Genomic DNA, 25,442 nt, shown 5'->3' with positions numbered 1-25,442 from the left:
AAGCGAGGCCCAAGGCTGCTGAGCCCTGCCCCTTACAATCACAAGCAACCCTATCATACAATCGCATTCATACATTTGTCCAGCTCTCTCAAAACTAATTAAGTTGTTTGCCCTCACTGTCATGGGTATCTATGGAAAGGCATACATGAGTCCTAGGGTCCAGGGGATGAGGAAGGTGTTGAAAGGGAGCCTGGACTTGTGTCCCCACTGCAGCAGGTATCAGTTAGCAATGTGCTCTGGTGCAGGATGCACCACACACAGATGTTTGACTTCCCGACAGAATGGGAATGATCTTGCTCCCCCTTGCCTGTAAATATAGTGTATTGCTGTAGTGTTGTCAGCCAGCACTTGACTTGCTGATTCTTGAAGGTGTAGCAAAGCCTTTTCATGCCAGGCCAATTGTATTAACGTCTGAAGTGTTTATGTGCAAGCAGGCTTCCTAAGGAGACCACAGACCCTGAATTGCCAGTTGATCCAGATAAGCCCACTCACCCCCACACAGAGGAATCTGTTACCAAGGTTTTTGGAGGTAGAGACATGGATTAGGGAAATTCCTCTCCACACCTGAAGTTGCTCTGTCCACCCAGTTTAACAAAGAGAGGATTTCTAGTGGGATTATGACCAACATGTTGTCAGGAAACCCCAGTCTCAAACCCAGGCCCACTGGGTTCCTGAGAAGCAGCCTTGGCCGTCATGCCACACCAACTCAAATCAGTGTATTCACAGACTTGAGTGGGTCAGCTTCCAGGATTTCACGACCAGCTTCCTGATTGGCTTGTAACCAATACAAACTCACTGCTTCCTTTCTGGCCTTGTCTGAGCAACAAGCCATTACCCACTAACTGCTACTTGGACCCTGTTTGACCCTGTCTTGCCACCCCACCCGATCCTGCCTTGCTGCCTCACGCAACCCCACTGGATACCTCAGTGTACCTTCCCCTTAGATTAGCTCTCTTGGCTATCATATCCCTTGTGTAGAATAAATATAAAAATCAAAGAATTAAACTTTGCTTGAGTTTGGTTAAAGAAGTGTGTTATAAAGAAAAGAATTGAAAATAATGAGTTAAGGCCAGAAGGAATGTAGTAGAAAGAATTCCTGGTTCAAAAAAAAAAAAAAAAAAATAAGGAGAAGTTTCTAAAAAGAAGGCCCCCGACCGATAGAGGTTATTGCAGATAGTTTTAAATAAAACAGATAATCTGTTTTAGAAGGAGCCAACATGAACCTTGGCACCCCACATACTTCCTTGTTATCTCAAAAGTTAGGGCCTATGTGAACCCACATGCAAATGAAGAACCGTTGGTCAGCAAAGAGGAGGGGAAGAAATAGGGAGGAAAAGCTTTGGTAAATCTTATCTGGATTAAAACTGGAAATAAGAGTAAACTGTCTCAAATTGGTTTTTAGCTGAAGTTAGTAATTGGCGATGACATCACTTGTTTGTTAAAGGGTTCAAAAAGTAAACTCTTAAAGGGTTCATTGCTAATACCTGCCTGGCCAAGTTGGAGCCAACGAATATGGGTCTAAGCACTCCTGGGTGTAGTCTATTTGCATCTATCTTTATCAAATACGTATAAATGTTTTATTACTGTCAGTACATAATAAATATTATTATTTAGGCTTTTGGGGCATGTTTAGAGCAACTGTATAAATACCATTCAGCCTTTATTAAATCTAAAGGAATTTATATTTAAATTAGTGTTGTAGTAATACCCTGCATAAATAATAATTCCAACATCTTGCATGAACTCTAGACTACTGATCTGGACCACTCTAACTCACCTAATCCCTGGGCATTACGTGTCTGCATGTGACATCTGCTTGGTAGATATACTGATCTCAACCCCTTTTGCATGGATCAAAGGTGAAGTGTGGCGTGCTGTGTGATGTAAGTGTATACTGCAAAGCATACAAGTATGAGACAGTCTCACTGGTGTTCATAGATAGGCATGAAGTTGACTGATTAGGTCTGTCACAGTCTGACACTGTTACTGTGGAAGTTAGGCCCTTGCTGATCTGAAGTCTAATACTGCTGCTCTGAATTCTATGCTCTGAGTTGGACTTAGTTTTGGTTTCTGACATTGAAACCCAGCAAGGTAAGAAGTTTTAGGATTGATTGCACCAAGTTAGTCACCTGTTGTGGCTGTTCGCTTTGAATTAGCCATTCAGCTTCTTGGTGATGAAAACTGTCGGATGAAGAGGTCAAAAGGAAGGACTCTACTGATAGCATGATGTTCATACCATGAATTTCAAGGTATTTTCTGTGAGCTGGATGTAAGGAAATGTTAAAATAGGCATCTGGCAGGTCAAAAGCTGCAAACCAGTCCACAGGATCTAGTAAACGGATTGTAGAAGCTGAGGTTGCCATTCTGAATTTGAAACGGAGGTTGAAGGTGGTGAGGTGATGAAGACGGAGTTGGAGACTCATTCTCTTACTTTGTGAAAAAAGTGGGAGTGGGAACAAAAAGGACCCTGGCTCTGTACTCTAGCAGCACTTTCTTCACTACTCCCACCTGAAAATAGTCTGCCTCCTGCTTCAACAGTCTCCTGTGAAAAGGGTTCCTGAAGAATATGGGCAGAGGGAAAGGTGGTTGGAAGGGACTAAAACTGGATGCATAGTCCTTGTTTATGACCGAGGACCCACTGGTTCATGGTAATCATACCCCAAGCTTCTTGAAAATGGGAGACAGTTGCCATGGTAGAACAAAAAAGATCCTGTGAGGTGCCAGCCAAGTTCCCAATGTTGGTGTCAAATGTGCTGCTCATTCAAAGCTCCAGACTCAGGAGGCAGCAGAGGGTTGCCTCCAGTGAAATATCTGCCTCTTCCTCAGTGGCTCAGAAGATCTTCGATGGCTGACCAGAACACTGAGTCAAGGAGCACCACTTGAAATACAGCTATTGTGTTGTCTGCTTTCTTTTTTGGAGTTGGGAGAGAGCCCCAAGGAATGCAAAGTTGCCCTGGAATTTTTCAGGGTATGATGTGCCTCATCAGTGCCACTGCTAAAGAGGTTGTAGCTCTAAAATGGAAGGTCCTCAGTTGTTGCTTGGGCCTTCTAAGAGATTCCTGCAGACTGAAGCCATGACAGTCTTCTTCTGGCAATTGTGTGCACTGCCTTGTCAGATGTGTCCAGTGCAGCCTGCAAGGATATTCTAGCAGTCAATTGGACCTCAGCCAGGAGGGCATTCAATTCTTCTTGATGCTCCTTGAGTAGCTTATCCACAAAGTTAGTTTGTCCCAGTTGAAGAAATCACTGAGAGCAGAGTTTGGTAATTTGTAACCCACATTTGGAGGCTAGCAGATAAATAGACCTTCCAGCCAAAAAGATCCATTTTTTGAGGATCCTCTTCTCTGGGTGTGGATTTCAGAGGACCTTGCTGCTTTGTCCTCTACTATACAGCTTGCATAACCAGAGAGAGCCGGGGAAAGATGCTGATAAAAATATTCAAACCCCTTTGCAAGGACTTATCTTTTGTCCACTCTCAGAGTGGAGTCAATGCAGATGTGTGTCAAATGTTTTGACAGGTTCCAGCAGACCATCATTTATCAGCACGACTAATCTCCCTGGAGTTGCAGACTGAACTATGTCCAAGAAAGTGTGTTTCTCTTGTACAGTCTCAAGGGGAATATCTAAGATTCTGCCATGTGTTTTATAAAGTCTTAGAAAACTGCAAATTTATCTGCAGAGGCTGATGTAGGTGGGTTCACCACCTCCCACAAAGAAGAGATTATTAAAGCCAGGACTGGGTGCTCCTACTCTGGAGAATGTTGTTCCTCTTGACTCGCCTCTTTTTGCCCCTGCAGCAGCCATGGATGAAAGATATTCTGTGGAGATGGACCTTGTTACCTAGGACACAACGGAGGATGTTGGCTTCCTGGAGTAGGATTGAATATGCCAGGGCGCCCAATATTGCCAGGGCATATATGGGTAATGCTGTGGAAGGTGCCTTGGGGAATATCAGATGGGGTATCTCTATATGGTCCTGATCTTTTTGTAACTCCCTTCATTGACTGTTCCCTGAAATCTCTCCCTGATTCCTACTGAGCTACCCCATGGTGAGATGGAGGACAAGTAGGAGATGATTTCCTGCTGAGTTAAGAGGAAGAGAAGAAAAAGAAATGTCCCCTCTCTAGGGGAAGAGACAGTTGTAACAAGAGTACCCTGCCTGCAAACCAAGGACTGTGATACAGGACACCTCTTTGGCCAGATGTGGATACTCTAAAGCAGTGGTTTTCAAACTTTTTAGGGTGTGTACCCCTTTCCAAATAATGTAGTCTACCATGTACCCTGATCTGAGATAGGGACATAATATGCCTATGAATATCACCTAGTGAGGAGGGCTTTAAACTAGGTTCGACGGGGACAGGTGAGCAAAGCCCGCAGGTAAGTGGGGAACATGGAGACCTGGGAGATGGGTCGGAAACGAGAGGGAGTGTGGGCTATATTGGTAGAGAGAAAGGAGGGTCAGGACAAAACTGGGAGGAAAGATCAAACCAGTATCTTAGATGCCTATATACAAATACGGAAGTATGGGTAATAAGCAGGAAGAACTGGAAGTGCTAATAAATAAATACAACTATGACATTGTTGGCATCACTGAAACTTGGTGGGATAATACACATGATTGGAATGTTGGTGTGGATGGATACAGCTTGCTCAGGAAGGATAGACAGGGGAAAAAGGGAGGAGGTGTTGCCTTATATATTAAAAATGTACACACTTGGACTGAGGTAGAGATGGACATAGGAGATGGAAGTGTTGAGAGTCTCTGGGTTAGGCTAAAAGGGGTAAAAAACAAGGGTGATGTCATGCTAGGAGTCTACTACAGGCCACCTAACCAGGTGGAAGAGGTGGATGAGGCTTTTTTTAAAACAACTAACAAAATCATCCAAAGCCCAAGATTTGGTGGTGATGGGGGACTTCAACTATCCAGATATATGTTGGGAAAATAACACAGCGGGGCACAGACTATCCAACAAATTCTTGGACTGCATTGCAGACAACTTTTTATTTCAGAAGGTTGAAAAAGCTACTGGGGGGAAGCTGTTCTAAACTTGATTTTAACAAATAGGGAGGAACTCGTTGAGAATTTGAAAGTAGAAGGCAGCTTGGGTGAAAGTGATCATGAAATCATAGAGTTTGCAATTCTAAGGAAAGGTAGAAGGGAGAACAGCAAAATAGAGACAATGGATTTCAGGAAGGCGGATTTTGGTAAGCTCAGAGAGCTGATAGGTAAGGTCCCATGGGAATCAAGACTGAGGGGAAAAACAACTGAGGAGAGTTGGCAGTTTTTCAAAGGGACACTATTAAGGGCCCAAAAGCAAGCTATTCCGCTGGTTAGGAAAGATAGAAAATGTGGCAAAAGACCACCTTGGCTTAACCACGAGATCTTGCATGATCTAAAAAATAAAAAGGAGTCCTATAAAAAATGGAAACTAGGACAGATTACAAAGGATGAATATAGGCAAACAACACAGGAATGCAGGGGCAAGATTAGAAAGGCAAAGGCACAAAATGAACTCAAACTAGCTACAGGAATAAAGGGAAACAAGAAGACTTTTTATCAATACATTAGAAGCAAGAGGAAGACCAAAGACAGGGTAGGCCCACTGCTTAGTGAAGAGGGAGAAACAGTAACAGGAAACTTGGAAATGGCAGAGATGCTTAATGACTTCTTTGTTTCGGTCTTCACCGAGAAGTCTGAAGGAATGCCTAACATAGTGAATGCTAATGGGAAGGGGGTAGGTTTAGCAGATAAAATAAAAAAAGAACAAGTTAAAAATCACTTAGAAAAGTTAGATGCCTGCAAGTCACCAGGGCCTGATGAAATGCATCCTAGAATACTCAAGGAGCTAATAGAGGAGGTATCTGAGCCTCTAGCTATTATCTTTGGAAAATCATGGGAGACGGGAGAGATTCCAGAAGACTGGAAAAGGGCAAATATAGTGCCCATCTATAAAAAGGGAAATAAAAACAACCCAGGAAACTACAGACCAGTTAGTTTAACTTCTGTGCCAGGGAAGATAATGGAGCAAGTAATTAAGGAAATCATCTGCAAACACTTGGAAGGTGGTAAGGTGATAGGGAACAGCCAGCATGGATTTATAAAGAACAAATCGTGTCAAACCAATCTGATAGCTTTCTTCGATAGGATAACGAGTCTTGTGGATAAGGGAGAAGCTGTGGATGTGGTATACCTAGACTTTAGTAAGGCATTTGATACGGTCTCGCATGATATTCTTATCGATAAACTAGGCAAATACAATTTAGATGGGGCTACTATGAGGTGGGTGCATAACTGGCTGGATAACCGTATTCAGAGAGTTGTTATTAATGGCTCCCAATCCTGCTGGAAAGGCATAACGAGTGGGGTTCCGCAGGGGTCTGTTTTGGGACCGGCTCTGTTCAATATCTTCATTAACGACTTAGATATTGGCATAGAAAGTACGCTTATTAAGTTTGCAGATGATACCAAACTGGGAGGGATTGCAACTGCTTTGGAGGACAGGGTCATAATTCAAAATGATCTGGACAAATTGGAGAAATGGTCTGAGTTAAACAGGATGAAGTTTAACAAAGACAAATGCAAAGTGCTCCACTTAGGAAGAAAAAATCAGTTTCACACATACAGAATGGGAAGAGACTGTCTAGGAAGGAGTACGGCAGAAAGGGATCTAGGGGTTATAGTGGACCACAAGCTAAATATGAGTCAACAGTGTGATGCTGTTGCAAAAAAAGCAAACATGATTCTGGGATGTATTAACAGGTGTGTTGTGAGCAAGACACGAGAAGTCATTCTTCCGCTCTACTCTGCTCTGGTTAGGCCTCAGCTGGAGTATTGTGTCCAGTTCTGGGCACCGCATTTCAAGAAGGATGTGGAGAAATTGGAGAGGGTCCAGAGAAGAGCAACAAGAATGATTAAAGGTCTTGAGAACATGACCTATGAAGGAAGGCTGAAAGAATTGGGTTTGTTTAGTTTGGAAAAGAGAAGACAGAGGGGACATGATAGCAGTTTTCAGGTATCTAAAAGGGTGTCATAAGGAGGAGGGAGAAAACTTGTTCACCTTAGCCTCTAAGGATAGAACAAGAAGCAATGGGCTTAAACTGCAGCAAGGGAGGTCTAGGTTGGACATTAGGAAAAAGTTCCTAACTGTCAGGGTGGTTAAACACTGGAATAAATTGCCTAGGGAGGTTGTGAAATCTCCATCTCTGGAGATATTTAAGAGTAGGTTAGATAAATGTCTATCAGGGATGATCTAGACAGTATTTGGTCCTGCCATGCGGGCAGGGGACTGGACTCGATGACCTCTCGAGGTCCCTTCCAGTCCTAGAATCTATGAATCTATGAATTACATTACCAAGTCTTACTAAATAAAATACATTGTCTGCCATTACAGGACTTTTCTCACACACACCCTGATGAGACCTCACGTAACCTAGCTATATTCACACCCCAGTTTGAAAACCACTGTTCTAAAAGTAAGGGGGGTTGTATTGGCCTCCCTAAGCCTCTCTCCAGTAAAAGTGACTTTGATACCTGAACCACAGACAGATCACTCAGTACTGTGCATTGCTTTTGTGCCAAGGAAGTCTGTACCAACATCTTGGGTTCAGAGAGGTAGTCTGTACTGAGGCGATGGGTACCACCACCACCACCAAGTACCTAGTAGGTGGGGAGGTGCTGGATACAGAGGTACTTGGTGCCTGGGTAGGACTGTGGGGCCATGTGGTCCTTCGGCTTAGATGGTGCCACCTGAGCTACCTTAGACATTAGTACTGACTTCAGTCTTACAGAATAGGTCTTTTCAGTCTTACAACGCTTCAATGACTGAGCCCAGAGTGAGTCATGGTGATTTCTGCCTCCTGCTGGGTGTTGAGGAAGGTAACCTGCATCCTGGCTAGTCTTTGGTGTCGTGCTTCTTCCCGCTGCAGTGACATCTATACCAACATAATAGTGGATGAGTGAGGTCTCTGATGGGAAGTAGCTCTGAACAGATTCATATCTCACTAGGCCACTTGTTTCAGATGGCAACTTGAAAAGCAGCATTAAAAGTTAATGGCTTCCACTGACATGGAAGGAATCAAAATTGTCCCTTGGGAGAAGGATCTTAAAGCAGTTCACTAGATATTCAATGGTTTGGATGTCTTCTCCAGATTTGTATATCAGACCATCCTTCGTTTTCCATTAGTGTAGTAAATGACTGCAATGCCTGTCTGATGTTCTAATGTGGTTTGCTGTGATCCATATCATATGAGGCATGGTTTAGCCAGGTGACCATGTCTTGATTCTTGACCCTGCTTATTTCCTTACAGCCTTCACACTGCTGTTTGGTGACAGTCTTGAGTTTTTGTGGGTTTTGGCTGCTAACCAGACCCAGACTTAAGGTGGCATCTCAGGGGGATATGGAGATCATCATAACTCTGCAAGTCTGAGTTCATTTATTGTGCAGTGGTATTCTCATATTATTGCTGGCTGAATCTCTTTGGAAGAATGTTGGCAAGATATGCACAAGGACAGGAAACCAGACTGTCCATATAGGTTGACTTCAGAACTACTGTGACAATTCTCATAGCAGTGTTCAACTGCATATCAACAACTTTCATATGTACATTACCTGCCCATACTGACATGCAATATTCAGCTGCCGAGAAGACGAAAGCCAAGACGGCTGTCTGCAAGGTGAGAGTGTCTTCTCCACAAGTGGTCTGTGTTAGATATTGGCACTATGTGAGGCTACAAACCAGAACCACTCCAAGGTATCTTGCAGTACCGGGGTGCTGAACAAGGGGGACTGACCTTCTGGTTGAGGTTTTGCTGAAGATCTCCATTTGAGGAGGCCTGCATCAACTTCTGCAGCAGGAGAGTTTCAGCATTGCCTCCCTCCCTGTCTGGATGCACTTGGAGAAAACACACAACATCCTGTAACATGTCCTTCCCCCATGATATACGTTCATTGGTATAGCAGGGCCACATGAGGAACAGGTATTAAATCCAAGTGATTTAGCTTCTGCAATGATCCTAAGTCCCTGTGGGGAGTGGAGAGTAGAAGCTTTGTTTGTTAGCCTAGACAAGTTACTTTAAAAAAAACAAAAACAAAAACAAAAAAAACACATAAGCCAGTGGGCATAAGGAACCCTAAACAACTTTTAATTATATATTATACTAATTCTAACCAGTTAAGCTAAATCACACAATAAGCAAGAAAAGCAGACACTGCCAAGGGCTCTGTCTTGCACCCACGGGCAGTAAGAAAAACTCAAGGGCAGGAGAGAGCCCACTCCATCCTTTATGCCCTCAGGTGGAGGGCATAAGAGCACAGGCATAGACCCAACAGACACTGCTAGCCAAAAATAATCCCATTTTGTGCACATCATGAGTGGAATCTGTGTGGACAATTACCCAGAGAAAAATTTAAGTTTAAGTTGTTTTCTGTTGTTGTTTTATTTTTTGTTGTTTGTTTGTTTTTCAAGTATTTCTCCATGTGGTCCAAAATATTTCAATTCAAAAGAATGACACAGGATGGTTACAATATTTATAAGAAAAATGCTAATATATTTCCCCTTGATTTTAGCCATATTATAGACTTTCTGTAAAAGATGACTATGGACCTCAGGAGAGCAAAACTACGGTAAGTAAAATGCTTCAGAGTGCAAGAACAGTCCACTAGTCTAGTAATACATACAGATGCTCTACCTATGGAAAAGTGATTTAGTAGACAAATTTATTACAAGTCTAGTTCATCCACCAAAAGAAGACAATCATGCAAACTCTACAGTTATCTATATGATAGATTAAATTTTTTTTTGCTTTTATCTTAATTTCATAAGCCACAGGTCCTAAAGAAGTTAGCAGGGGTTCAAATACAATTGAAGATTTGTTGAGGAGTCATAGTACCAATGCCGAAGTTCACCTATCCTCTACTGTAAAGCAGGTAGAAAGGTGCAGAGTTTAAACTGATGCTGGATCATTAAAGATGAGCAGTGTGTTGGGAAGCTGTTAAAAAGCTTAAATGAGATTTTTCAGATTTATGCATTTAAAATTTGAATTTCACTTTGTTGGTGAAAAGGGGAGAGCTAGAGGCTCAGTGTAGTTTATGCCTGGATCAAAATGATAAATCTTTGCATGGCTGCCTTTGTTTGGTAAGTCATATATACAAAGGCTCAGGTTGCTTAAAAACAAGAATCTTGGTAATCTTACCCAAAAAATGTCACCTGCCCCCAGCTTATTGCAGGCGTTTCAATTCACGCAAAACCTACCTCATACCTATACTTTTCAGAAGCTCTGTAAAAGTGAATGTCATCTCATCCAAGTCAACTGCTGCAATAAAGATACAGATCCCCCACATGTCCTTTTTCTTTTCACTGTAACCCACCTAGTGAAAGAGAGAACACAGTTTTAGCTTGCTTTTGAGTTATCACCTGAGTATTATATACAGAACACTACTCTGCTAAACAAATGCCAGAAAACACCCAAAGCCATGATTTCTAATTACTGGACAAGTCAAGAGTTCCAAATATTTACATCTTCTAGATGAAAGTGCAAAGACATTCCAATACTCATTCCTGCAGTGCAAGCTTAATTTTCCCTGTAAATGTCAAAATAGCCTTAGAATGGGAATGATGTTTCCATTGAAAAACACAGTGAGGTGCTTCAGTCGTGCATAAGCAATACATTTTCATTAAGGCATATTAATACTGTAAGTGCCTCAAACTTTGCAGACAAGACAGATTACATCTTTCAGGACCAGACTATAATCAGCTTTAAAAAAAAAAAAAAAAAAAAAAAGTCTTAAAGGCTGGCACAAATTCACAAATGAAGGAAATGTACAATTAGACTTGCGTGAGAAGAGGGTGCACAATGTTATTATGCAGCCAATTCTGCTTAGTAGTTGGATGTTTAAAACCTTAATTTTTTTTTGGCAATGCAGATACACAATACAGTTTCTTGGGATCTGCCTACTGTCCACTGGATGTTCCTGAATATTCATCCCATTGTACTTTTTATTAGGCCTACTGACAAATTCTCAAGTCATTCCCTATGCAACGTAACTCCCAGTGACAAGCAACAAGCCTGAAGAAGCAATGCCAACTAAATTCAATGTTTGTTAAGTGTCATTTCTTCCGTGGAGCCAGTCCTCTAGCAACCAGCATGCAACTAAAGGTTTGTGTAGCGTTAAAGCCAAAAAAATCCCAATATATACCTCCATTCCCAGAACCTCAAATGTAGGGTTAAACTTCCCACAGAAAACTGAGTTTAAAAGTTTTCTACATGTTGGCCAGTCTGACCAAAGCTGTTCGATGATAGCACCTGGGAAATCTGAAGGATGACCTACAAGACATTGACATTTTAAAATGGTAAGTTTTAGTTTTCTTTTCCCCTTCCAAAAGAAGTTTAACAAAGTTTAAAAATCAATTATCTTCAATTTGTATATAGAATCATGTAAGCTGAAACCAAGTCATAGCCCAGCTGTGTTATGTACTTTATAGACACAGAAAACAGTTGCAAGTAACTGGAGGGGGACAGGTCTTCATTTAAGACACAACAAAACAGTTGGGTGAAGCAAGAGGGAGGAACTAAGGGAAAAAGGGATAAACGTAATAAGCATGTTTTACATCATTAGCTGACTGTACAATTTGTAAGCGCAGACTCTTGGTTAATGGAGATAAATAAGCAGATCAATAGTAGTAGTCTTCCACTCAACCCCTGACTAGCCATCATTAGCTGGCAGTGTACTGCAGACATCATAGCAAAAGAGATTCTTAAGAAGAAATTTGAAGTATAGAAAGAATTATTATTGGGGGGAGGGGAAGGAGGCAAGTGGCCCTTGCACAAGGGGCAGCATAAAAGAAGTGCAAAGATGACTGTTAATGAAGAGGTCCTTAATTTATTTCCTTTAACATATCAAATACTCATTCCCAAGAGGAGTTATTTCCTCCCATCCCCACTGTCTCCATGATCTGCATTTAAAAAAAAAATCAGCATTCAGTTAGCACTACTAGTACCTTGAAATCAAGATCAGTTATGCATCTAAGCAAGAGTTGAGAGTGAAGCTGACAGACTAAGGTCCCTGTCCTGTAGGAGAACAAACCAACCCAGACGCTCACACAAAAAAAAAAAAAAAAAAAAAAAAAATCTCAACAACTTTATTGGGATTAGAACAGGAGTACTTGTGGCACCTTAGAGACTAACAAATTTATTTGAGCATAAGCTTTCGTAGGCTACAGCCCACTTCATCAGATGCATAGAATGGAACATATAATAAGAAGATATATATACATACAGAGAACATGAAAAAGTGGAAGCAGCCATACCAACTGTAAGAGGCTAATTAATTAAGATGAGCTATTATCAGCAAGAGAAAAAAAAAACTTTTGTAGTGATAATCAAGATGGCCCATTTTAGACAGTTGACAAGAAGGTGTGAGGATACTTAACATGGGGAAATAGATTCAATATGTGTAATGACCCAGCCACTCCCAGTCTCTATTCAAACCCAAGTTAATGGTATCTAGTTTGCATATTAATTCAAGCTCAGCAGTTTCTCACTGGAGTCTGGTTTTGAAGCTTTTCTGTTGCAAAATTGCCACCTTTAAGTCTGTTACTGAGTGACCAGAGAGGTTGAAATGTTCTCCTACTGGTTTTTGAATGTTATGATTCCTGATGTCAGATTTGTGTCCATTTATTCTTTTGCGTAGAGACTGTCCGGTTTGGCCAATGTACATGGCAGAGGGGCATCGCTGGCACATGATGGCATATATCACATTGGTAGATGTACAGGTGAACAAGCCACTGATGGTGTGGCTAATGTGATTAGGTCCTATGATGGCATCATTTGAATAAATATGTGGACAAAGTTGGCATCGGGCTTTGTTGCAAGGATAGGTTCCTGGGTTAGTGTTTTTGTTATGTGGTGTGTGGCTGCAGGTCAGTATTTGCTTCAGGTTGAGGGGCTGTCTGTAAGCGAGGACTGGTCTGTCTCCCAAGATCTGGGAGAGTGAGGGATCATCTTTCAGGATAGGTTGTAAGTAAAAAGAAGAGTCCATTAGTATGTATGGCTTTTGCAGGATCAGGGCTTAAAGCTGCAGTGTAGTTGTAGAAGTAAATCCACATCACACGCACTTAAAGATTACCAAGCCATGGCATTAAAACTTGAAACAAAAGATGGAACAGAATGGAGTCCCTGTTTACTAAGTGGGGCTTCAGCATACATAAACACTGATCAGCATCGGCTTCCCGTGTAGGCTCTTTCAGAGCACATTACTGTAAACTCATTTTAAGGAGAGAAACTCAGATAATTTTAATTGCTATCCCTTATTTAGGTTTTATTGCTATTTAGCGAAGATGGCTCCCTAGATGGAGAAAAACCTTACTAAATCAGAGTACCAGAAAGGAAGTCACATGGAGTCTAAAACAGCGGTTTTAGAATATAAATAAATAACATCTTTCTCCTTGTTGGTTCTTTCCCACTGCACCTAGTAACTGACAGATGGACTATCATGAAGTGGGATCACGGTCACTGTTCTCCCCACACAGTTTTGCAGGCCATTAAGGCACTTAAATAGCAGACAAAAAGCCTTGGATACTCTGCCTCATGCGTAAGGCTAAGATTTTGTCATGGTTATTTTTAGTAAAAGTCATGGACAGGTCATGGGCAATAAAACAAAAAATTCATGGAAGCCATGACCTGTCTGTGACTTTTGCTGCTGCGGCTGCATGGTTTCCCCCACCACATGGGAGCTGTGGGGTTTCCCGTCTGCCCACAGCGGCTGGAAGCTGCAGGGTGACCATATTTCCCAGAGAGAAAACGGGACATCCCAGCCACTCGCCTGAGGCGTCCCCCTCTCCCCGTGCAAGGCTGTTGCCTGCCGCTGGAACCCTGAGAAGGGCCCCCTCAGGAGTCTGTCACCTGTCGCTGGAACTTTGCAGGGGGGCCCCTGTCGCTGGAATCCTGCCAGTGTGACCCTGGCTGTCAGCTCCAGAGTCCTCTAGCCCCAGGGCTGAAGAAGAGAATGTCAAGGAGGTCTCTGGAAGTCACAGAATCTGTGACTTCCATGACCTCTGTGACAAACCTAGCCTTACTCATGAGTTTCCAGAATGGTGAATCAGATAAGAGAATGAGAAAGTAACTGGTAATCTGAACCTTGGTTTGGGTAATACTGAACATTTATTTAGTCATTTAGAGTTAAGGAGAATAGTTTCAAGCAGAGTAAAACCAGGAAAAAAATAAACCAAAATCAGTAATTTAAGATTTCATGGCATCAAAGAAGGTAAGGAGGAAGTTGAACCAGGATGAGGAATCTCCTTGAAACGGGGCAGAACTATATCTGATCCAGTACACGTGGACAAGTTCTAGTAGGTAGATAGCAAAATGCCTAAACTTAGATCAAACCAGTAAATCCACTCACAAACTTTATACAATTACTTCTTTTGTAGTTTGACTGCAACCAAGTTTTTATTAAAAATAAACATCTACTTCAAAATGTGCATGCTTCCAGCTGTCTCAAGACAAACCCAGATGAGAAGACAGTAAACTAAAACTAGCAATGAAATCAAATTGGGGTACTAGCTGCCATACTTTTAAAGTAACCTCATCAACATTTAAAGGAAGATTTAGAACTTGTTTGGAACATCTTACCTAGTAATAAGCAAGTTATAGAACTGTCTAGAAACCTAGAGAGACAAGGTGGGTGAGGTAATACCTTTCATTGGTCCAACTTCTGTTGGTGAAAAAGACAAGCTTTCGAGCTACACAGAACTCTTCTTCAGGTCTGGGAAAGGTACTAAGAGTGTCACAGCTAAATACAAGATTGAACAGATAGTACATATTCTAAGCTAAGAAACCATTCAAGGTGAAATGGCCCATTAACACTCCTGTAGTCATAGGACAAAAAAGGGGGTTAGTGGGTTACAGATTGTAACATGCCATAAATCCAGTGTCTTTATTAAGACCATGATTTTTAGCGTCTAGCATAGCTATGAATTTAAGCTTCCTAGAGGAGAAAGGAAATTGGATGGAATTACTGGTGATTTAAGGAAGGGGGATAAGGAGGTGATAACATGGGCGTGGGTGGGGTTGGAAACTGTTAAGCGGTTTGGTTTGCTGGAATGCAGAAACTGGAAAGTGAATATAATATCTAAGATGCTCTATAAAATAGGTTCTCTATTTTTCAGTTTTCATATTAGGCTTCATTAATGGGCTGTTTCTCACTAGTTGAAATTTGGAAGCTACTGATCAATGTTTCAAATGGATGATTAGCACCCAACGATTACCAGTGTATGAATTTAAGTCTAAGGCTATGTCTACAAGAGTTTACAGTGGCACAGCTGTACAGATGCAGCTGCACCACTGCAAAATCTCTCATATAGCCACTCTGTCGACAGGAGAGCGCTCTCCCATTGACATAATTAAACCAATTTTGGTTTAACTGGGGGGAGGGATAGCTCAGTGGTTTGAGCATTGGCCTGCTAAACCCAGGGTTGTGAGTTCAATCCTTAAGGGGGCCACTTAGGGATCTGGGGCAAAATCAGTACTTGGTCCTGCTAGTGAAGGCAGGGGGCTAGACTCAATAACCTTTCAGGGTCCCTTCCAGTTCTAGGAGATGGGGATAAATAAATAAATTAATGGAGATATCCTAAGGCGTGGCGGTAGCTATGTCAGCAAAAGAAGCTCTCCCACCAACATAGCGCTGTGCACACTACCACTTATGCCGACTAAACTTATGTCGCTTGGGGGGGGATGGGGTGTTTTCATACCTCTGAGTGACATAAATTTTGCTGACATAAGTGGTAGTGTAGATATGGCCTAAGTGGGACTACCAGTAAAAGGAAATAGTAGGAAAAATTGTGGAATGGACTAAAATAATGAAGGTGAAATCTTCTGAAGAATTTTTCACTATGGTTATAGTATCAGAGGGATAGCCGTGTTAGTCTGGATCTGTAAAAAGCGACAAAGAGTCCTGTGACACCTTACAGACTAACAGACGTATTGGAGCATAAGCTTTCGCGGGTGAATACCCACTTCGTCAGATGTTTGTCAAATGAATCTATGCATCCAAAGAAGTGAGGTTTTTACCCACGAAAGTTTATGCCCAAATAAATCTGTTAGTCTTTAAGGTGCCACCAGACTCCTTCTTGTTTTTGTAGATACAGACTAACACGGCTACCCCCTGATACTTGACAGGACTCTTTGTCGCTTTTCACTATGGTTATGTTTTAAGTAGCTAGATTGAAACAAGAATCCTTTCTAGAAGTGCTGAAAATGGGTTCTCAAAAATCAAATATGCCACTGAATTATGCTAGTAGAGTGCAAGAGATGAACAGACATATTTGATGATTCGGCAAATAAAACATTCAGTGTCATCAATAAGTAGCTACAGTGACAATTTAAGTTCCTTTACCAGACCTTCCAGCAGGTATCTGTTCAACATCATCTTGACTCATGAAGAGTCTCTACTCATCTTGATGTCCACAGGTCAGTTGAATTCAGAGTTTCATCAATCCTTATAAGATCTACACTCCTGTTCAGTCACCTCCATTATATTTAGTCCATTCAGACTGGTTTGGTTGCAGTGGTAAAACTTTAGGCTAGGTCATGAAATATCAGTATCGAAAGACAAATATAAAGATCTCATTAATTAGACAGCAGACTTGAGGAATGTGTTTTACCTGAAATATTTTAGCTTTTCATTTTTGGCCATCTTTCTCTAGATTTCTCATGAAAACTACTACCTTTACACCTAGCAGAAAGTCAGACTGTAACTCACTGACGCCACATATCTAGCTACTGAGATTCCTAGTGATTGAATCTCCCCTCACAACAGGGTGTCTACAAACATAACCGACTCCTAGGGTGACTTCAGTGAGTAAAGGATTATGAGACTTCTCTACCTCTAGCAGAAGGTGGGTTTGTCCTAGTGACCTAAGGAAGTTCGTCCATCTCTTTCACCATGGTTTCCTCCTATCATAAAAACAAATTATTTGAATGGAGGGTGCGGCAGCCAATCCACAGGTAGACCTGCTGTACAATATCCTACATAATGTCTAGAATTGTCCTTCTGCATCTCTGTCATCAAGATACCGTGCTTTTGCTCGGAGAGTCACACACTAAACCAAGTAGTTGTATGTTTTCCTCATTATGCAATAGACTGATTATCCCCCACCTGGAATAGTATGCTACTAGTATTCTACCTCCATAGTTAAAGTGGAGCTTTTACTTTGACAGGTTCTCTATTTATAAGCTGGGGCTTACTTTAAGTTGATTTTCTTAACTTTAGCCCGCTAATGATTATGAAACCTACTCCTCAAAGATTCATTCCCATTTTCTCTAGACTCTTATACCCTGTCAGTGCCTCTGTCTGGAGTCTCTGTGATTGTGCCTCTTGATAGCATTATGTTACTGGTACAAAGCACAAGGAATTTATTACTAAGGGACAGAGAGCTGGTCTTACCTATATATAGCTCACTCACTTCAAAAACACAGATTTAAGATTAGCTTTGAGCATTCATGGTCAAAATCACTTATAGCCCTAACAATTATTTAATACCTTTATAAAAATCCTGCTACATGGCTATCCTTCATTGAATGCTCACCTAAGAAGGCTCACATACAATACTGAAATTCTTTGGCATTTTCTATTGCAAACAAAAATTCATTTTTCATTTGGATTCTTATTTAGAACTATTGCTACTTAAATGATTGAATCTAATAAAATGTATTATGATTGTTTGTTTTACCCACACTGAAGGCTGAATTCTGCAGCTGCGTTAGGGGTGGGGCGGGATTACTCCCCCTTTATGCTCCTGGATCCTAGCTCCAGTTGAGAATGAGGCCCCTGGTGCAAACTAGAAAAGTCAGTTGAACTGGCTGGCAATGTCTTCCAAGGGGCTATTCTACCAGCCAGGAATCTACCTGGTATAAGCTGTGCTCAGAACACTGTCTTTCCTCTGATGCACCCTTAATGCTGGATCAGAGAGATGAGGCACTTCTGCTGCCTCTTTGATACTGCCACACTGAGATTCCTCTTTTGAAGGGGAGTCCACAACTGGCTGTTTAATCAGACTTTATCTTGCTTGAGCAAACCAGTTGGAATAAGAGACTAGGGTCTACCCCTGAAAATTAATGAAAGTTTAGCTATGATATTCATGTATAGACAATGGAGACATTAGCAAAGGAGTAACATTGGAGAATCATCCCTTGAATATCCATGTGTGGAGGGTTGAAGTTGGTCACCTCCATGGCACCATTCCTACAGAATCTGCAGTTTCCTTCTGTACTCGTCAGCACCAATGGAACCCCTATCACTGGGGATCCCAAAGCAACCACTCCCAAAAGTGGACTAGGCAATATGATTCCATGGCCAGCCATGCTGGCAAGGAGCAGAGGATGGCTCTGAAGGGTCCTAGAGCCAGTGTAGAGGCACTCGGCCTCTACAAGTATATCCCTTTGCCAGATTCCCTGAGGTCTGAGGGGTTTGGGTTCTGAATCCCCAACTTTGTCTGTGTCACAGCAAGAACATGATGGACGAATTCAGGGGAAAAGTCTGAGAGGAGAAACCTGACAGACTGTTTCTCCCTCTGGGCCAGTCCAATGGGCTTTCCAATAGGAGGGCATAATCTAGCTCATAAGAATGTCCACACTGGACCAGACCACTGGCCCATTTAGCCAAGCATTATATTTCTGACAGTGGGAAGTACCACATGCTTCAGAAGAAGATGTAAAGTCTCCACAGCGGATAATTATGCAGTACCATGTCTATGAGTGAAATTTTGTCCTAACCCCATTGAGTTAGCGGTTGGTTTATGCCCTAGAGAATGAGGGCTTGTACTCCCTAAATGCTTTTATCCTAGCCAGTTTAATTGTAGATAGAATTATTATTCATATAAATGTCTAGTCCTTTTTTTAATCCTATTACGACCTTGGACATAGTAAAGGTACATCTACACTGTAGCTGGAGGTATAATTGCCACCTCAGGTAGATATACACATGCTAACCTTAGTCAAGCAAGAGTGCTAAAAAATGGTGTGATTCTGGTGATGTGGGTGGTGACACAAGTTTGCTGCCCAATACATATCTAGAGTCTCTGATGGTATTGTACTTGGGTAGCAAACTTGTGCTACAGCACAGGTGTTTATATCAATTCTATTGTTTCACCCAGTATACAGACTCTGGAACAGTACTGCACTGGTTCATAATTGGAATATTTTATAACCAGAAACTTAGTTTTTAGAAGTTTGCCTTCTACAAAGTCTGGATGTCATATTGAAAGACTAAATCTTCTCCACTTAACTATACATAACAAGGTCAGAAAACTTTTGTCCTTTCCACTTGATATTTGTGGTTCTTAAGTGTGGGCAGAGAAACTGCTTAAGACTTCAACCCTGGCCACACACAAAAAAAAGCAGTCTCAGGCTTTGCTGGGAGAGGGGGTTTTATTTTAAGCTGCTAAATGTTAACAAAGAAAGACAGATTGATTTTTAAGTATGTCAGGGTTGTAAAATTTGACATGAATAGTAAAAACACTAGTCAAATATCAGAGGGGTAGCCGTGTTAGTCTGAATCTGTAAAAAGCAATAGAAGGTCCTGTGGCACCTTTAAGACTAACAGAAGTATTGGAGCATAAGCTTTCGTGGGTGAATGCCCACTTCATCAGACGCAAGGCATTCACCCACGAAAGCTTATGCTCCAATACTTCTGTTAGTCTTAAAGGTGCCACAGGACCCTCTGTTGCTTTTTACTAGTCAAATAGAACAGCAAGGCCCAGGGACATCACCCTGTGTAAAGTCCACCCAGTTTCTGAACTCCCCACTACTATGAAGGGAAAGGTGCTAACATTCCTACCAGAAGGTTGTCCCTCGACCTTACATAGCAGCTCCCAGAAAAGAGAAGCTACTGACATGTATGTGAACTTTAGAGAGCCCCTTCCTCCTCCCCACCCCCGCCCACCTAGACTAGAAGCAGTCTCTGCTACTCCATCCTTATATCCAAAGAACTTTTTTGATAAATGGTTTCAATACCCGTCTCCACTCACAGAACTCTCTGACTTCAGTTTTAAGATCAAGGCTCTCAATCTATTCAAACTACGTTCTACACTCTGGAAAAATGGATTTACCAGATCTCCAGTGGCAAATAGCAAATAGCCCTGGTAATTTGAGAAAGGACACTAATTCAATACCTTGGACCAGCAGAATTTAATTCTGGCTCTCAGAGCTGTATGATTTTTAACTCCTACTTAGAAAAGCCAGAAGACAGGCAGGTGCTTTGAATGAAAGTGCCTCCTCAGCCATGACTAGACACAGTACCAACATTAACTTGTAATGAAATCTGAAAAGCCGTGTTTTAACAAAAAAAAGTGGTTTGTTGACAAAAAAAGTCACAAGACAGAAGCCATAAAAAAATTGACTCAATATTATAATGCTTATAAGTAGTAATCGGTGGTCTGGCGAGTTGACTGTTCACATAGTGCTGGTTTAACTACCATTTACAGTAAATGTGAAATCAGTTTTTTTTTTAAATCAGTACATTTATTGAACTATATAGAACAAAGGTGAGGTTATGCAAGTTAATTTATACAGATGTGTACACACAGCAATCTTTGTACTTTTTGATCTTGATATAAACCTGCATCAGAATGATGGCACTACAGCATTTCATTTTAAAATAATTTGCAATTTTTATCAATTTCCTTCTTGGGTGTTAGGCTAAGCACTGCTACAGAGCTCAGTATTTGGAATCAAATATAATTGTGAGCATTAACTATACCAAGTACTCACTAGAGTTCCATCAGCAGATGACACTTTTTCATATGTCTTCCAAGCATTTGCTCTTACAATGTCTGACACTCTTAAAGTGTCACAAAGTGCAACAAAGTCAGTTTCTCCAAACTCAAGCCTAGGAGAGAGGGTGAAAAAGACTATTAGTCTGGTCTATAAGTAACAGGTTATTTTAAATGAAAATTCATCTCTGACATGGTTACAAAGTATAAAACATTAGATATCATCTGACACTTCACTAGATACAAAGCCCATTGTGTTGAGCATCCTGCAAAAAAAAAGCTGGAAAAGTTACCTTGTACATGCAGAAGATAATATTTAGGAGTTTTAATGTACCACAATACTTACATAACTCAAACCTGGAAGTCACTTATAACTAAAGCCCTGCACGGATACAGAATTTGTATCCACATCTGACCCGCAAACATAGTCCATAGATATAAAGCGGATATCCGCAGATTTGCAGGGCTCTACTTATAACACCAAAAGCCCAGGAATGGGTTGAAGGAAGGTCATAGCCTAAAATTAGTAACTAACAGCGTACCAAGATTGGAATAGCCCTAACAAAAAGTCAGAATTAAGACCGGGGAACTGGCCTTACATTAGAATGTCTAATTAATCCTGAAATTCTTGATACATGTACATCAGCTACCTGTAACAGAGAGAGAGGGGCAAATCCTTTTGTAGAGTGAAAAACTGCTCTGTCTTAATTTGCTATTTAGGGTGTACTGAGCATGCTCAGTAACATCTGCTGAAGTCACTGCCCTTCCTTGGCATCAGATTCTGCGGACTGCTTTTTGCAGGGGTTAAAAAGTGGCAAAGGGGGCAAATTGGAGGAAGGGGGTGGCCAGGGTGTGAGCAGGGGTCAGAAATTGACTGGGTGAGGGGGTTCAAGCAGCTGGAGACAGGGTTAGGATAAGGGCTGAAGAGCAAAATCAGGGACAGGGAGAGGGGGCAATAGGAGCCGGGGGTTAAGCCCACCGATGAGGCGCTGCCAGAAGGTAACAGAGGGCAAAACCCTGGCACAGGCAGTGGGGGTAACAGCTACCCAGGTGGATTGAGACAAGTGTTTGCAAAAATGCAGGGGGGGTGGGGAAGGTCAGAGGGTCTTTTTTATTTTGTCAAAGGGGCTTTTTTATTTCCTCTCCCACGGGACAGTATGTCTCAGCATGGGCTTTCCAGGGCTGGGTTCTTAAAGGCACAGGCATCCCAATGCCTAGTCATCACAGCTCCTCTGTCTGATGTAACCTAGGGTACGTCTATACTTACTTCCGGGTTCGGCGGTAAGCAATCAATCTTCTGGGATCGATTTATCACGTCTTGTCTAGACGCGATAAATCGATCCCGGAAATGCTCGCCGTCGACACCGGTACTCCTGCTCCGCGAGAGGAGTACGCGGAGTCGACGGGGGAGCCTGCCTGCCGCGTGTGGACCCGCGGTAAGTACTTTGTAGTTCGAACTAAGGTACTTCGACTTCAGCTACGTTATTCACGTAGCTGAAGTTGCGTATCTTAGTTCGAACTGGAGGGTTAGTGTGGACCAGCCCTTACTGAGGTGCTGCAGGAGACTTGAATCAGTGAAATATTTTACTTATACCCCCTCAGAAACAAAGAATCACTTATCAGTGTATATGACCGCATAAAGTTTCATAGCAGTTCACGAATTTGTCTTATCTGCTGCTGGGATTCCCTAAATTACTATTAGCACCTCATCATTTACCTTTGTTATTGTGCAGATGCATATAATTGTAATATTTAATTTATATTTTAATAAATACTCATTGAAAACATGTATAAGTACTTGCTAGTAGTTTTAACATTGACATCTGTGTTTCTAGTATTGCACTAGATATGATTTTTACTTTGATTTCTAATTTGGAATTTTTCATTCTAACTTTTTCTTCTGTACCAGAAGACGGGAAAGGCAAGAGGTAGCAAATTAGGACAAGTCCGCAAATAAGAACACTCTTACATATCAGTAACTACTACTTGTTACAAGTTGCTATCCATGTTCCAGTAGAAGATTTGATCAGATAATAGTTTAATATCAATAACTTGCTACTGGTAGCAAATTACACCAGATAGAGTTTTTTACAATACCTTATGTATCAGTAACTGCTACTGGTAGCAAATTAAGACAGACGGCAGTTTTTCACACTACCCGGGCTGGAGCTGTCCTTGGGAAGCATGGGGGCCAAAGACCTGGAAGTGATCAGGAACCCAGGTAGGACCCAGCCTTCCATTCTGCGTTTGCACTGCCTGAATCTTTTAGTTGTTAACAGGTCAACACTAAGGTTACATCAGCATGAATTGCTTAACGCTTCGTCACTGCATGTGCCTCCAGTCAGAGCCAGGTCTTCAGCCGTCACATTTCACTACGGTGCGGTGGGTGTTTAGCTGGCCACAGCTGACACGTGCAGTACCAGCGAGGCTAAGGTAGCCTCCCACCTGGAGGACACTGTCCGTTTGACGGACAGCGACGCGCGCTGAGTTTATACAGCCAGGGCAACCTCTGCCCACGGGAGCGCCGGGGACCTACGGCGCTGAGCACCGCCTCAGCCATCACCTCCGGGACAGAGCAAGCTTCCGCGTCCGCCCGAGCAGAGCTGCCCTCACCCGGGACATGCCCGGAGCAGCGGGAGGAGGGGGCGGCGCCGCGGGTGCTAGAGCCCCGGGCAGGCAGCGGGGCGCCGAGGATGCCGGGCTGGGAAGAAGCGGAAGAGGCGGCTGGCCGGGAGAGGGGAGCTGCGACTCTCACCTGGCGGCGGCAGGCGGTGAGGTGCCGCCAGTGCCGCGTTCCGGGCTGGCTCGCTGGCCCTTGGCGGCGGCTCCCCCCTTCCGGGGGGCCTTGGGCGGCATGTCGGGCCCGCGCGCGGAGCCACCGCAACTGTTGAACCAGAAGTTTAAATGTCCACCGAGGCGGGGAGAAGGGAAACGGACAAACCGGTTCACCGTCGCAGCCGGGACCACTCAAACCGCGGGAAAAACGTCACGTCCGACCCGCCCACGGGGCGGAGCGTACGCGTCACTTCCCAGCCCTCGCTCGTTTCAGAGCGGGGGGAGATAGAGCGTATTCAAAAGAGGGCGGAGCCTGCGTACAAGAATGAGGCTGAGAAGCCGGAAGAGGAATTCGGAGTCTTGGCAACTGAGGCTCCAGCGCGAGCCGTTCAGCCAATAAGCTCACCCACTTCTCTTAGCCAATAGAGGAGCCGCTGCCGTCTCTGCGTTCTCTGGGCGTGGAGTAGGTGCCTGACCTTGAGCTAACTTGGGGCTGGGCCTCGCCCTGACTGTCGCCTTAACGGCGACCTGTATGGGAAACGCACGGGCTGGGGCTCTCCCGGCCCGGCTGCTGCCGCCCCGGGGAGGCCCAGCAGGCGTTGCTCCTTTTGGTCAGTTAGTTTTTGCTGCCAGTTTGGTGCATTAGCAATTTAAATCTCGTCTGCTGCGGCGGCGACCGGAGAAACGAGACAGAAAGCGGAGAGGTGGGGTGGAGAAGGGAACCGGAGTCACACCGCTGAAGATGTCTGGGGTTCGTTTGGTGTTTTAATGTCATGTAACTCCAGTGGTTACCGGACCCGTGGGAGAAGTGACGTCAGCACCGACAGCTCTTCAAATAAGGGAATTGTGCTCACAATACACTCCGCTAAGAGGCTAAGAAGTCCTCCAGCAGACCCAAAGGAGACCAGCCTTTATAGTCATGCTATGTCGGAAGTAAACAACAAGCAGGGGGAAACAACAAATTTTAAAAAGTTATACAGGTCTTCATTCTATATTATAATTGAATTCCCCCTCCCGATCTTCGTGAGAGCAATGCCTTATATTGACTGTAAACCTAGAATCAAAGACATAAGCCTCCATTCACCTGTGTGCGCCTGTGGCTGCTTTGCTCTGCTCTGGTGACACAGAGACTGATATCTCAGAGCTAGAAGATCTGACCATTGGAGGAGGCCCTAGCAGAGAGGAATCCTCGGTTGGCATAGTGCCACCAGAATAGGAGATGAGGCCACTAAACCTAGGTATGGCTAAGATGTTCTTGCAGTGGAGATCTTTGCCTAAAAGCTAATTGAGTAAGAGACAGCAGAAGCAGGCTCTTATCCTCCATAGTGACTGGTTCACAGAGGGGGACAAGGATTTTGTTAGTGTGATTCACAGCTATTTGCTAGATAGTCCAGGAATAGTGTGATGTAGAAGGCCTGTGTTCTATTCCAGGTGAGAAAAATTGCAGTTTGCACATCCTCAGAGACTTGATTATATTTGTATTAAGCACGCTCCAGAATTTTAGCTGCCAAACTTTAACAAGTCTCTACTGAGCCAGATTTGGGTAGATTTTCATGGGGACACTAACAGCACTAGAGCGACCCAGTGCTAAATTTCAAGTCCCTGCTCCAAAGATGTATAAACAGGGAAATCTCGAATAGGAGTAGAGAAGTTATTTTACCTCTGTATTTGGCACTGGTGTGACTACTGCTGGAATACTGTGTCCTGTTCTGGTGCCCACAATTCAAGGATGTTGATAAATTGGAGAAGGTTCAGACAAGCCACAAGAACAATTAAAGGATTAGAAAACATGCCTTACAAACTTTTTTTCTGGTGACCCAGTTGAAGAAAATTGTTGATGCCCTTTAACCAACAGAGCTGGGGATGAGGGGTTGGGGTGCAGGGGTGAGGGCTGGGAATGA

At 42.9% G+C, this 25,442-nt stretch overlaps 1 protein-coding gene across 3 annotated transcripts in view; it reads right to left on the bottom strand.

The window, feature by feature from the left end:
* The window catches only part of RB1 (RB transcriptional corepressor 1), a 165,401-nt gene extending 140,586 nt beyond the window's left edge, over window positions 1-24,815 (bottom strand). Inside the window, exons 1-4 of one of the 3 annotated variants that reach the window (XM_065416893.1) lie at window positions 23,522-23,622; window positions 20,765-20,882; window positions 17,512-17,519; window positions 10,252-10,356 (exon numbers count right to left, since the gene is read on the bottom strand). In XM_065416893.1, the coding sequence (XP_065272965.1) occupies window positions 10,252-10,356; window positions 17,512-17,519; window positions 20,765-20,882; window positions 23,522-23,622 (332 nt within the window). Of the gene's footprint in view, window positions 1-10,251; window positions 10,368-17,511; window positions 17,520-20,764; window positions 20,883-23,521; window positions 23,623-24,625 lie in introns of those variants that run through there. The other 2 variants (XM_065416876.1, XM_065416885.1) reach the window with 2 other exon arrangements.
* Window positions 24,816-25,442: the final 627 nt, after the last annotated feature.

This window comes from Emys orbicularis, chromosome 1, assembly GCF_028017835.1.
Source record: "Emys orbicularis isolate rEmyOrb1 chromosome 1, rEmyOrb1.hap1, whole genome shotgun sequence".
NCBI classification, from domain to species: Eukaryota; Metazoa; Chordata; order Testudines; family Emydidae; genus Emys; species Emys orbicularis.
This window is presented reverse-complemented; position numbering and strand designations above follow the sequence as displayed.